The following is a 15233-nucleotide window of genomic DNA, read 5'->3' as shown; positions in this document are numbered from 1 at the left end:
CTTTCGTGGCCTTAATCAGTTCTGGTGCAATCCTACCCCTCGCAGATGGTGTTTTTACACAGCACCACACAACATTCTGACCCCTTACAAATCATGCACAGAGGTAGTAAAATATCTCACACACACCTTAGTGCCATATTTACTCGCATTATGATCGCACTTTTTTGTCAGAAAAATTGATGGAAAATCAGGGGTGCGATCATTACGCGGGTTCAATTTCCTGTGAAAAGAAAAAAAATTTTTCTTTGTCCCGCGTTTGCTGCGGGACACCAAAGCAAAAATAGCAGCCGGCGGAGCAAGCCGAACGCGCCGAATGCAATTTTTCTTCTTCTTGTGAGTACATTACGTGCATTGAAACAGTTTCTTCCGTATCAGTAATGAATAATATCGTTAACATCGGCAAGTTTGCAGCAATAACGTAGCCATGCCTACTTTGAGGGGACAGAAACAGATGGGCGCGCTTAGCTGCCAGTGACACAGAAACATATGGCCAGCATGCTGCGGAAACTGCGGCATCTGTCTTCACTACTATCCTAACACGGCACGTTTCCGCTAAGGGTGGTTGAATATCTTAGCTGTGTTACAAGCGTCGGCGTATGAATAAGGTACACTTTTAACGTATCAGTGTAAACGTGGCTACTATCGTTGCCGCTCGCGATTTGTTGCGTGCCCACGAGTGCAGATGAGAAGAATTGAAAGGTGCCTTTTTTGTTGTTGTTGACCACAACCATTATAAAGCCTACACAATAATAAAGGCAAGTTTGGTTGCAGCTTTTCTTTTAGTCATGGAAGTGCGGAAAGTGATGAAAGTAACGAAATGAGGCATCTACTTAAGAATGTTTGGTGCGTGCACGCTGCTTGGCTTGTCTTGAAGATTCGTTCGCATAGCATTCGACAGATGGTAAGCGCGATCAATATTAGGTAGACTTGGCACACGACATATCGCTGCGCAAGTTCGGGCTGCGATCATTACACGAGAAATTTAAAGAAATCAAATTTTGACAACAAAATTCAGGGGTGTGATCATAACACGAGTGCGATCATTATGCGAGTAAATATGGTAATTTCCATGGTGCTGAGACTGAATTAGCTAATACATGGATTAAATCGAAAAGGAAAACCTGCTGAAATCGTAATTTTCCTGCCAAACAAGAGACACAGTGTTAGAAGAATACTAATCTAGGCTAACTATGTTTCCACAATCCCTGAATTTTTACTGCCGACTGGGACCGATGGCAAAATGCAAAGCCACAGAAGCAAGCACACACTGCGGTCTGTGCTAAAAGATGGTCCTTGAAACGGGGCATGCATGTCACCTGCATGGTGGGTCTTGGCCACCACCGGGTTGTCGGCACTCTCGCCAGCCTTGACATGTGAGGCTGTCGTTCGTTTGGAGCCTCGGTCCAGCTGCGACCGGACCCGCCGTGTTGCGCTGCTTGCTCGAGGTCTCTCCAGGACACGGGGCTTGGCAAGTTCAACCTCTGTGCTTGAACTGCATAGGGGAATGTCACCCACACCTGCACAACATTTGAAGCAAGCAAGAGAGAGAGACTTTATTATTGTTTCAAGTGCACAAAAAGACATGAATATTTTAGCGCATCACAATGTCCTACAGTGAAAAACTGCTAGTGGGACCTCCTCTTATTCAACATCATCATCAGCCTATTTTATGTCCACTGCAAGACGAAGGCCTCTCCCAGTAATCTCCCATTACCCCCATCTTGCACAAGCAGATTCCAACTTGAGCCTGCAAATTTTCTAATTTCATCACCCAACCTAATCTTCTGCCGTCCTCGACTGCGCTTCCCTTCTCTTGGCACCCATTCTGTAACCCTAATGGTCCCCCAGTTATCTAACCTACGTGTTTCTGTTAATGTTGATTAGAATACCGGCTATCCCTGTTTGCTCTCTGGTCCACACCTCTCTCTTCTTGTTTCTTAATGTTACGCCTAACATTCTTATTTCCATTGCTCTTTCCGCGATCGCTAACTTGTTCTCAAGCTTCTTTGTCAACATCCAAGTTTTTGTCCCATTTGTTAGCACCGGTTGAATGCTAAGCTTGCACACCTTTCTTTTTGACGACAGTGGTAAGCTTCCAGTCATGATTTGACAAAGTCTGCCTAATGTGCTCCAACCCATTTTTATTCTATGAATTTCCTTCTCATGATGAGGGTCCCCTGTGAGCAATTGCTCTAGATAAGAGTACTCCTGCACCCCCTAGAGGCTGACTGGCGATCATGAATTCTTGTTCCCTTGCCAGGCTATTGAACATTACCTTTATGTTCTGGATATTAATCTTCACCCCGCTCTAGCACTTTCTCGGTTAAAGTTCTCAATCATTTGTTGCAATTTGTCCCAGTGTTGCTGCACAGGACAATGTCATCTACAAAAGAAAGGTTGCCGACATATTCGCCATTGATCCTCACTCCTAAACCTTCGCAGTTGAATAGCTTGAATACTTCTAAGCATGCAGTAATAGGCTTGTAGAGATTGTGTCTGCTTGCCTGACCCCTTCTTTTTATTGGTATCTTTCTATTTTTCTTGTGGAGGACCAAGGTAGCTGTGGAATCTGTAGATATTGTTATGGGGATGTTGGGAGTATAAGGCTGTATTTACAATGTATACAAGCAGAGTCAATGGGGTTAAGATGGCTGACTAGTAACAACATGCAGCAGACAGCATCTTGCGATCTTCCTCTCTCTTCTTTTATCCCTCCGTAACAGGACCCCCGGGTGCTGAGGCGCCGTCTCGGCGCATGGTAGGCGAAGAACTGCGAGCGAAATATGGCTTCAGCTACGAAACGTGCACGATGTCAACAGGCAACAGACTTGAGGATGGATGAAACTGTAATGGCAAGATCTTATAATTGACATCGTTAACTTGACGTAGGATTTATAAGGCCCTGTGCAGCGAGACAGAAGCTTCTGGGAAACGCCGACCCGACGACATGGTAACCAAAGCAGCACCCAAGCACCTAGGGTGAAATGAACATCACAATGGCACCGGTTGTAATGCTATTTTGTTGCAGATGCTACGAGGCTAATAAATGAGAGTGGCGACTTGACGCACCATGTGAGCGCGATACATGACTTCATGAGCGTACTCAATGGCAATGCGTGGCACAGATGGTAGGATGGTGTCAAAGGGCAAAGTGGGATCGCGACCATATAAAAGATAAAAGGGTGAATATCCTGCAATGTCAAGTCAGGATGAGTTATGTGCGAATGTCACGTAGGCCAGCGTCGCATCCCAGTCGCGGTGATCGTTGGAAACGTACATCGACAGCATCTCTGCAAGTGTTCGATTGAGACCTTCCGTAAGGCCATTCGTTTGTGGGTGGTAGGCAGTGGACAGCTTGTGCACAGTGGGACAAGAGCGTAGTAGGTCGTCCACAACTCAGGACAAGAACAAGTGGCTGCGATCTGCAAGTAACTGTCGAGGTGCACCGTGCTGGAGAATGATGCGTGAAGGAGAAAATCGGTGACATCAGTTGCGCAAATCGTCGGCAATGCCTTTGTTGTCATGTAGCGTGTCGCATAATCAGTAGCGACAGCGATCCACTTATTCCCTCTAGTCGTTGTCGGAAAAGGGCCAAGCAGGTCAAGGCCTACGCGAAAGAGAGGTTCTGGGGGAACTTCAATTGGATGGAGTCATCCGATAGGAGGCAGGGGAGGTTTCTTCCGGTCCTAACACAATTCGCAAGTTGCGACATAACGATGCACAAAGCGGTAGAGACCCGGCCAGAAGAACTGGCGTCGTACGCGGTCACATGCACGCAAAACTCCAAGGTGTCCCGCCGTCAGTACATTGAGAAGTTGTTCGAGAATGACAGAGCTCAGGGCCGTCAGGGTTGATATTGCAGCGGTAGAGGTTGCCGTCACGTAGCACAGACATGTGGCACGTGCCGTTGGTGCTGCCAGATTGCACTCCGGCAATGATGGACTGTAAGGACTCGTCGCATTGTTGTTCAGTGCGCATGTCAGTCATGTCAGTAAAATCCATCACGCAGGTCACCAGATCAAGCGCAACAGGATCGGGAGGATCCGCGGGCAGACGAGGGACGCAGCCAGCGTCCTTGTGCAGACGTCCAGACTTATAGTTGAAAACAAATGAAATTCCTGAACCACAAAGCCTAGCGACCCAGCCGTCCTGTGGAGCCCCAGAGGGAAGACAGCCAGCAGAGGGCTTGGTGGTCTGCAACGACTGAAAATGTGCGGCCATACAAATATAGCCAGAACTTGGCGACAGCCCAAACTAAAACCAAGCACTCCCACTCGATAATGGAGTAATTTCTTTCAGCACGTGGCTAGCGTAAGCTATCACGCACTCAATACCATTTTGCTGTTGGGCAAGAACAGCGCCGATGCCATAGCCGCTTGAGTCAGTGTGGACTGGAGCCGTTGCAGACGGATCATAGTGGGTAAGTATGGGAGGGGTGGTCAGAAACTCGACGAGAGCGGCGAACGCATGAGTTTCCTCACGGCTCCATGAGAACGGCGTGTTTATCTTAAGATCTGCCAAAAGGCCAAGCGGCGTGTTTATCTTAAGATCTGCCAAAAGGCCAAGCAACGTCGTCAAAATTTTTGACGAAACGGCAAAAGTAAGAACATAAGCCAACGAAGCAGCGCACATCAGAAGCAGAACGTGGCACAGGGAAACTGCAAACGACACAAACTTTTTCCGGATCTGGTTGTACACCGGATGCGTCACCAAGGTGTCCCAACATGGTAATCTGAATGAGCCCGAATTGACATTTTGTGGACTTCAGTTGGAGGCCGGCTATTCGGAAGACCGCAAGGATTGCAGCAAGTCAGGTAAGGTGGCTGCCGAACGTGGGAGAAAAAACAGTAACGTCGTCAACATAACAAAGACAGGTGGTCCATTTGTAGCCTTGCAGAAGAGAGTCCATCGTACGTTCAAATGTCGCAGGAGCTTGCATTGGCCAAAGGGCATGACTTTGAACTGATATAAACCATCAGGCGAGATGAAGGCCGTCTTGTCGCGGTTCATTTCATCAACTGATATCTGCCAGTAGCCGGATCGAAAATCAATGGACGAGAAGTATTTAGCTCCGTGCAAGCAGTTTAAGGCGTCATCGATGAGTGGTAGTGGGTATACATCTTTTCGTATGATCTTGTTTAAATGGCGATAATCGACGCAAAAACGCCAGGTACCGTCTTTTTTGTTTTCACAAGGACAACAGGCAAAGCCCAAGGGCTGGCTGACGGTTCGATGACTCCGTTGCAGAGCATTTTGTCCACTTCTAATTGGATGGCTCGACGTTCAGCATGCAATACACGATAGAGACGCCGACGAATAGGATTCATATCTCCAGTGTTTATATGGTGGTGAACAACAGATGTTTGGCCTAAAGGCCTGTTGCCAAAATCAAGGATGTCACTGTACGATTCCAGCAGGAGACGTATGTCCGTGGCCTGTGCAGAGGTGAGGCCAGGTGCAATCATCTTCACGAGGTCATCCGTTAGGGTACCAGAGCTGTGAGCTGCAATTGGTGCCAAGAAATTGCTCTCGGCATTCAGACTTTCAATGTCAAATTCGGAAGTAGTAAAAACGCTCGCAAGAACATGCCGGCTGGAAGCACTTGAGGGCACAGGCTGAAATTCAAAAGCGGAAGAACGATGCCGTTATTAGATATCATCACCAGCGTACACGGAAGAGCAATGTTCCGGTTCAAAAGCATGTCAATGATGGGGCAAAGGACATATTCACGATCAGAAATCTGTGGCTGTGCAGTCAAAGCGACGCACATGACTGCCTCAGGTGACAGACGCACATCGTGAAGCAAACAAAAGTGCGGTGGAGCGGTGATCAGAGCATCGGCGACTTGAGGCAGTTCCAATTGAAGAACGCCGGTTGTGCAGTCCAATGATGGGATAAAAAGTCCAATCCAAGGATAATGTCATGAGGGTAGTTGTCGATCATGGCAAAGAGAACAGAAGTAGGGCAGCCGGCTGTACTTAAAAGTGCAGTACACATTCCAAGAAAAACCAGCACACTGCCACCGGCTACACGAAGCACTCAGGCAGCTGCTGGGGTGAGGACCTTCTTTAATCTATGTAGGCTAGCATTCATCACAGATATGTGGGCTCCAGGGTCGACAAGTGCATGGACAGATAAGCTGGCTAGTTTATTGTCACTTACGCTTCTCTTTGTCGACACAGACAGAGCCTTTGCTGCAGTAGTATGCAATGCAGCACCACCTCCGAGGGTTGCATTTCTTAGTTTTCCAAAAGGGTGCAGCCAAAAGCCACAGGGGACGAAAGGCGACGTGGCTACGGTGAACAGGAAGATGGGCGATGCGTTTGCGGTGAACGAGATCGGTGTCTGCGCAGCGATGGTAAGCGACTGTACCAGGTGTTCTTAGCAGAGTTGTCGGCGCCGTTAGACTCAGCAGTGGGCGAAACAATGCGGGTATTTCCATTAAAACGGCTCAGGTTGAACGGCGTGCGAGGTGTTGAGGGCCACGAGTTGCGACAGTTTCTGGCAACATGACGAAAGCGGCGACAGGAGAAATATAGCAGCTGGTCATCCATGGTTTTCCACTCAGTCGGGTTGCGATAACGTGGAGAGAAGCGTCGGCATGGAGAGAAAATAGTAGCAGGGCATTCGATGGCTCTGGGGCTGGCGACAGCAGACAGAACGTAGGCCAATGTTTTCAAGTTTCTGTCGAACGATGGCTTGCACAAGGGGAACTGAAAATGGGGTAACATCAGGGCTATGCAAAAAAAAAGCTGCAGATGCCATTGCATCCAGTTCACATCGAACGGTTCGCACCATGTCCTCTGATGGCAACGTATGCTGCTGTGTGGGTTGATCTTCACACGTCGACGTTGCGGCAGCATCGGGAAGTCTGGTGAAAGGTTGCAGGATACATCGGCTTTTAGCCTGCTCAAATTGTTTGCACTTTTTGATGATAGCATCAACTGTAGAGCTTTTGCACACTAGCAGATTAAAGCCGTCATCAGCAATTCCCTTGAGCACCTACCTTCTGAGCTTCTGTTATGTCGTGATTGGCAATGAATCTTTGACTGCTGGTATTTGTACTGTAACTAAAAACTAAATACACCATACTAATGGGCGACTTTAATGCCAAGGTAGGCAAGAAGCAGGCTGGAGACAAGGCCGTGGGGGAATATGGCATAGGCACTAGGGGAGAGTTATTAGTAGAGTTGCGGAACAGAATAATATGCGGATAATGATTACCTTCTTCCGCAAGCGGTATAGCCGAAAGCGGACGTGGAGGAGCCAGAACGGCGAGACTAGAAATGAAATAGACATCATACTGGTGTGATAACCCTGGCATCATACAAGATGTGGACGTGCTCGGCAAGGTGCGCTGCAGTGACCACAGGATGGTAAGAACTCGAATTAGCCTAGACCTGAGAAGGGAACGGAAGAAACTGGTACGTAAGAAGCAGATCAATGAGTTAGCGGTAAGAGGGAAAATAGAGGAATTCCAGATGAAGCTACAGAACAGGTATTCGGCTTTAACTCAAGAAGAGGACCGTAGTGTTGAAGCAATGAACGACAATCTTGTGGGCATCATTAAGGAGTGTGCAATGGAAGTCGGTGGTAACTCCGTTAGGCAGGATACCAGTAAACTATCGCAGGAGACGAAAGATCTCATCAAGAAACGCCAATGTATGAAAGCCTCTAACCCTACAGCTAGAATAGAACTGGCAGAACTTTCGAAGTTAATCAACAAGCGTAAGACAGCTGACATAAGGAAGTATAATATGGATAGAATTGAACATGCTCTCCAGGAACGGAGGAAGCCTAAAAACAGTGAAGAAGAAACTGGGAATTGGCAAGAATCAGATGTATGCGTTAAGAGACAAAGCCGACAATATCATTACTAATATGGATGAGATAGTTCAAGTGGCTGAGGAGTTCTATAGAGATTTATGCAGTACCAGTGGCACCCACGACGATAATGGAAGAGAAAATAGTCTAGACGAATTCGAAATCCCACAGGTAACTCCGGAAGAAGTAAAGAAAGCCTTGGGAGATATGCAAAGGGGGAAGGCAGCTGGGGAGGATCAGGTAACAGCAGATTTGTTGAAGGATGGTTGGCAGATTGTTCTACAGAAACTGGCCACCCTGTATAATTGTTCTACAGAAACTGGCCACCCTGTATACGCAATGCCTCATAACGTCGAGCGTACCGGAATCTTGGAAAAACGCTAACATAATCCTAATCCATAAGAAGGGGGACGCCAAAGACTATAAACCGATCAGCTTACTGTCAGTTGACTACAAACTATTTACTAAGGTAATCGCAAATAGAATCAGGAACACCTTAGACTTCTGTCAAGCAAAGGACAAGGCAGGATTCCGTAAAGGCGACTCAACAATAGACCATATTCACACTATCAATCCGGTGATAGAGAAATGTATGGAACATAACCAACCCTTATATAGAGCTTTCATTGATTACGAGAAAGCGTATGATTCTGTCAGAACCTCAGCAGTCATGCAGGCATTACGGAATCAGGGTGTAGACGAGCCATATGTAAAAATACTGAAAGATATCTATAGCGGCTCCACAGCCACCGTAGTCCTCCATAAAGAAAGCAACAAAATCCCAATAAAGAAAGGCGTCAGGCAGGGAGATACGATCTCTCCAATGCTATTCACAGCGTGTTTACAGGAGGTATTCAGAGAACAGGATGGGGAAGAAATGGGGATAAAAGTTAATGGAGAATGCCTTAGTAACTTGCGATTCGCTGATGATATTGCCTTGCTTAGTAACTCAGGGGACCAACTGCAATGCATGCTCACTGACCTCGAGAGGCAATGCAGAAGAGTGGGTCTAAAAATTAATCTGCAGAAAACTAAAGTAATGTTTAACAGTCTCGGAAGAGAACAGCAATTTACAATAGGCAGCGAGGCACTGGAAGTCGTAAGGGAATACATCTACTTAGGGCAGGTAGTGAATGTGGATCCGGATCATGAGACAGAAATAATCAGAAGAATAAGAATGGGCTGGGGTGCGTTTGGCAGGCATTCTCAGATCATGAACAGCAGGTTGCCATTATCCCTCAAGAGAAAAGTGTTTAATAGCTGTGTCTTACCAGTACTCACCTACGGGGCAGAAACCTGGAGGCTCACGAAAAGGGTTCTACTCAAATTGAAGACGACGCAACGAGCTATGGAAAGAAGAATGATAGGTGTAACGTTAAGGGATAAGAAAAGAGCAGATTGGGTGAGGGAACAAACGCGAGTTAATGACATCTTAGTTGAAATCAAGAAAAAGAAATGGGCATGGGCAGGACATGTAATGAGGAGGGAAGATAACCGATGGTCATTAAGGGTTACGCACTGGATTCCAAGGGAAGGGAAGCGTAGCAGGGGGCGACAGAAAGTTAGGTGGGCGGATGAGATTAAGAAGTTTGCAGGGACGGCATGGCCACAATTAGTACATGACCGGGGTTGTTGGAGAAATATGGGAGAGGCCTTTGCCCTGCAGTGGGCGTGACCAGGCTGATGATGATTTGTACCGACTCAAATGCCATTTCATAATCTATGAAAGCCATACAGAGAGAATGATTGTACTCTCCAGACTTCTCAATTACAGTTGCCGACTGATTTTCCGGACTCAAAAAATTCGGACATGCTCGATTATTCGGTCTGCTTCACGGCACCACCATTTTCCCCATAGTCCATCATGTATGACATCTGCCGAAAGTTCGGACATCTTGCAACATCTCGTCTGATTGAGCCAAATCGATCAAGAGCACCATGCACCGACTCTGACCAGTGCATGGATCGACTTGCTGAACGCCATTTTTGTTTTGAATGGAGCCTCCTTGGTGCTCCACGAAGTGGCGCTACTGCAAATCCCCGCTCATCATCATCGTTTCTGGCCGGTTCGATAGAGTGGCTCTACAGCAGTTCCAGTTTCAGCTTAGTAAGTCATGTCAAGACAATTCAGCAGCTGATTTGTTTCTTCGCGCACTACACTGCGAGTAGGCCACGTTTTTCGTTTGTGGGACTGGTATCGGCACTGTGGTGTTTGCTTTCAGTGCTGTGTCGAGGTTCCGGTGATCCAACGCAGCATACGGAAACATCGCATCAAGTGTCTAATGGCGCCAACAGTGCCCGCGCAGACTGCGCTGGGGAATGCCGGCAAGTGGGTGCCAGGAGGCCTAAGATTTGTCGCCTTCCGATGTGCTCCATACTGACGCGGAAAATGTTCTGCTGAAACCTGTGCAGTGGTTGCATTGCAATTCCGGACACCGTCTCATTTGACAGTTTCACAGGTGCTGACACTACTGTACTGACATGCGTAGAAGTCGACAACAGCGAGATCATTCGTCACGTTTCTGGTGCACCGCCGGACGATGACTCTTGAGTCGGAAGACGACGCACCATGTGCTACGCTGCCGTCACATGCAGAGTGTGTACAAGCAGCGACTGTGTTTTCAGCCGCCTATAGTGACCGTACGACCCTCTCTCCGAGATTCAGGCTTATCTTATTGTGCATAAACTGAACAGCGTGCAACGGCGCATTCACGATTTCTTCAAGCCTACTGCCGAGCCCTAATAAGAGCGTGGAAATAAAGGATTTCATTTTTTTTTTCTTAATCTGCTTTTTCGGACACCTATTTATTCGTATATTTCCGCAGTCCCCGTGAGGTCTGAATAAACGGTCGGCGACTGTACCTGATTGATTACATGGGTATGATCTATTGTAGAATGTCCCTTTCTGAAGGCAGCCTGTTCTCCTATTCTATAGGAAATTATCTGTCAATATTTTATAAAATACTGAAATCAAGTCAATGGGCCTATTATTCTTCAATTTTTTAACGACTCGCTTCTTATGGATTAGTATAATGTTCCTATTCTTCCAGCTCTCTGGTACACTTGAAGTTGTGAGGACTTGCGAATGAGGGGCCGCAAACTTTTCAAGCATAATGCCTCCTTCATCTTTGATTATCCAATTGACTGTTATTTTATCTTCTTCTCTCACTTTTCTCCAGGAAGTGTCTTGCAAGGCCCTTCTATCTTCAGCAGTTATATAAGGGGCCTCTGTATCCCGTTTATCATTACATCCAGTGAAGGTAGCGTGGCTGCACTAAGTACTGTACAGGTCAGTACAGAATTCTGCTGCCACTTTTACTCCTCTTAGTAGGGGGTACATAATTATTATGATATGCAGTGGGTTATACCAATATAAGTCCAAAAGACTTGTCCAAAAGACACGAAATAACTGAAGCACATGAGATACCTGAAGGATACATAAAGAAACAGACAGTGAAAAAGTAGTAATTACCGAGATACAAAAGTAATAATATTTATAAATCGACAGCAACAAGGAAAACATGTATAAACAAGCCAAAACAAGGGAATGACAAATGTTTCAGTAAGCACAGAGTGCACGTGAGCCACATCCAATGAGTACGTGACCGCATCTCAGGAAACATTTTTGACCCACGGCTTGTGCCCACCCATCGTCGGCTGACTCAAGCACACCTATGAATGTGTGTGCACACATCGTGTGCACTGCTTCAAGCATGTCCAGTAAACAATCGGGGATGAAAAGTGCGTGTTGTGAAAGGCTGATGCTAGGTTTGAAAAATCACAAGAGCTTTTGAGTCAACTCTAAAATTCTGTCTAGGAGCACATAAAATCCATACACAGTCAACATTCATGTTTTCAGACTCCCTATTGGGCCGCATAAATGTCCGAAAAAATCAGGCAGTCGAAAAAAAATGACTGCATGCCCTCTACTGTCCTGCAATCACCACAGGCATGTTTGAAATAGCTGTGAAGGCCTGCCAGTACACTTGTTAGGCATGTCGGGTGCAGGCGCACCTAAATTAAAGAATACGTACTGTGCCCCGTGACAGTGGCCCCTTTCTATTCTTGATATGCTTCACCGCGATACAGTGAGCATGCTTCAGAGCGTAGCGCCACTTTGTCGCGGCGAAGCCGAATTTTGAGAACCAGCATTATGCAATTTTTTACTGCAATTCTTTTTCTGCACTTCGAAGCCATCCGCACAGATAACAACAGTGGGGTCCGCGCCCCTGCTGACAGCGACGAATTCTCTTCCAAGGAAAAGCTCGGCGCCAAACAGCGTGAAGCTCAGCGGCGACCATCGCAGCACCTAGGCCTAACGATACCACGGTGAATACTGTATTTACTCGCATAATGATCGCACTCGCGTAATGATCCCGCCCCTAAATTTTGTCGTCAAAATTTGATTTTTTAAATTTCCCGTGTAATGATCGCACCCCGAACTTGCCGCAGAGATATGTTGTGTGCCAAGTCTAGCTAATAATGATCATGCTTACACCTGTCTAATGCTATGCGAACGAATCTTCAAGACAAGCCAAGCGGCCTGCACGCACCAAACATACTTAAGTAGATGCCTCATTTCATTACTTCCATCCCTTTCCGCACTTCCATGACAAAAAGAAAAGCTGCAACCAAACTTGCCTTTACTATGGGTAGGCTTTATAATGGTTGTGTCAACAAAAACAAAAAAGGCACATTTCGATTCTTTTCATCTGCACTCGTGAGCACGCAACAAATCGCGCGCGGCAAATGATAGTAGCCACGTTTGCTCTGATACGTTAAAAGTGTACCCTATTCATATGCCTGCGCTTGCAACACAGATAAGATATTCGCCCACCCTTAGCGGAAAGTATTAGGATAGTATTAGGATAGTAGTGAAGAGATGCCGTAGTTTCCGCAGCATGCCGGCCATGCATTTCTATGTCACTGACAGCTAAGCGCGCCCATCTGTTTCTGTCCCTTCCAAGTGGACATGGCTACGTTATTGCCGCAAACTTGCCGATATTAATTATATTATTCATCACTGATACGGAAGAAACTGTTTCAATGCACGTAATGTACTCACGAGAAAAAAAAAAAAATGTGTTTGGCACGTATGGCTTGCTCCACCGGCCGCCATTTTTGTTTTGGTGTCCCGCACTCCGCAGCAAACGCGGTACGGAAAAAATGTTTTCGCGGAAAATTTAACCCGCGTAATGATTGCACCCCTGAATTTGCGTCAATTTTTCTGACAAAAAAGTGCGATCATTATGCGAGTAAATACCGTATTAGACTGTTTTAGTTGAGCGTCCTTACAGTCCACTCTGCTCAGAGTTGCCCTGCTAAGCTACAGCGAAGCGGCGGGCAATGTTCACGCTTTAGCTATGCGTTTAGCATAGCGGAACTGACCTTTCGTAGTTGCAGCACCATCTGGCCAAATTCAGGGTAATGAAACAAAATAAGAACACCCATTGATTACGTCTATAGAGTTATACGAATATATATATATAACTCCATCGTCCATGAAGTACCTAGACGTGCGCTTCAGTGGCATAGCCAGAAATTTTGCTATGGGGGGGGCTCATGTTGCAGCTCGGCCTCCTCCTGATAGAGTTTGTCGGGTGACCCAATATATGAATAATAACTGCATTGCCATTGCCAAAGATGCTGCTAACGAATTCTTGACCGCTACGCACTGTCAAGACAAGTAAAATATGTCTTTTTTTTTTTCATAAAAGAATACACTCGTACGTCCAAAAAAGTGTCTGAAATAACTGATATCAATGCTTCCACGTGTTTTGTCTATTTAATATTAAAGTAACGAAAATATCACACGAACTTTAGAACTATATCGGTTTGAAACCAGCAAAGCAGTGCATGCTGCTGATATGAAAAATGTAAAGCCCAGGAAATGAACAAGTTGAGGACAGACATTTTAATGAAACTTTGTCAGTCAAGAACCTTGTTTACATCTTTGTACATAGGTATGTAAGGGCCAGTGAAAATTTTCCATGACACTGTCATTTGTTCCAATGAATCACTCAGGAGCAGCTGTAACCGGTCGTGTATTGTGAGTAATTGTACCGAAATTATAGTCGCCACAGAGAGCACATATAAAAAGCAGGAGTTCTGCAAACTATAGGAGGGCTAGTCAAATTTAGGTGAGCCAATGGGAATATATGACAAATGGGGCACTTTATTTAAAAGTAGTCTCCATGGGCATTTAGACATTTGTCACACTGACTAACAAGTCGCATGATTCCCGTCTCATAAAATACCTTGGGTTGCTGCTTCAAAAAGTCTAACTCACTCTTTCAAATCACTGTTAGACACATATCTGGTTCCCTTGAGTTGTTATTTCAATTGCCCCAAAACAAGGAAGTCGCAAGGCGACAGGTCTGGGTTGTATTGCGAATGTTGCAGCAATTTCCCCGTGAACTTTGCCAGTTTTGTATTAACCACATCGGCGACGTGGGAACGGCCATTGTTGTATACCAACATGACCCAATTCGTCAATTTTCCCCGTCGTTTGTTCTTGATAGCGACACGCAGACGATCTGGCGTTCCACAATATCGGAAACAATTGATAGCCTCTCCAGGTTTAGTAAATTCAATCAACATGGCCCCTGACGATTGAAAAAGAAAAGTGAACAACACCTTTCGGGCAGAAATGATGGCCTTTGCTTTCTTTGGGGGTGGTCAATTCGTATGTTTCCACTGTAGGCTTTGCCATCGTGTTTCAGGCTCGTAGTAGTGGCACCATGATTCGTTCCCGATCCCAATCGCAGACAAGCAATAATCGCCCTCATTGTAATACAGGATCAGATGAGTCAAGGCAGCACCGAACATCTCCATTTTCTGGCGGTTTCTCAAAATCTTGGGCATCCATTGCACACACAAGAGCCGATAACCGAGGTGTTCATGAATTATGGTGTGACCCAAACCGGGACTGATGTTCACACGCCCTGCCAATTCATGTGGTCAATTCGTATGTTTCCACTGTAGGCTTTGCCATCGTGTTTCAGGCTCGTAGTAGTGGCACCATGATTCGTTCCCGATCCCAATCGCAGACAAGCAATAATCGCCCTCATTGTAATACAGGATCAGATGAGTCCAGGCAGCACCGAACATCTCTATTTTCTGGCGGTTTCTCAATATCTTGGGCATCCATTGCACACACAAGAGCCGATAACCGAGGTGTTCATGAATTATGGTGTGACCCAAACCGGGACTGATGTTCACACGCGCTGCCAATTCATCGATGCTTATCCTCCATTCTTGACTAATCAGCCTTTCCAATTGTGATAGGGTGATTGCACGGTGGTTTTGGCACGGTGTTGGATCGTCTTCGCAATGTTTGAACCGTTTTCTCCAATGCTTCACAGTGGCCAATGAAATGCAATGTTCAACGTATACAGCAGCCATACGGC

General features: G+C 46.2%; 1 protein-coding gene across 2 annotated transcripts in view; it reads right to left on the bottom strand.

The window, feature by feature from the left end:
- xmas (RRM_XMAS2 and SAC3_GANP domain-containing protein xmas) overlaps positions 1 to 15233 on the bottom strand; it is a 580140-nt gene that overhangs the window by 544658 nt on the left and 20249 nt on the right. For both annotated transcript variants that reach the window (XM_065450653.1, XM_065450654.1), the window contains one exon: positions 1317 to 1517. In XM_065450653.1, the coding sequence (XP_065306725.1) occupies positions 1317 to 1517 (201 nt within the window). The remainder of the gene's footprint in view (positions 1 to 1316; positions 1518 to 15233) is intronic.

Source organism: Dermacentor albipictus, chromosome 5 (genome assembly GCF_038994185.2).
Source record: "Dermacentor albipictus isolate Rhodes 1998 colony chromosome 5, USDA_Dalb.pri_finalv2, whole genome shotgun sequence".
NCBI classification, from domain to species: domain Eukaryota; kingdom Metazoa; phylum Arthropoda; class Arachnida; order Ixodida; family Ixodidae; genus Dermacentor; species Dermacentor albipictus.
The sequence above is the reverse complement of the archived record's forward strand: the minus strand, read 5'-3'. Positions and strand labels throughout refer to the sequence as shown.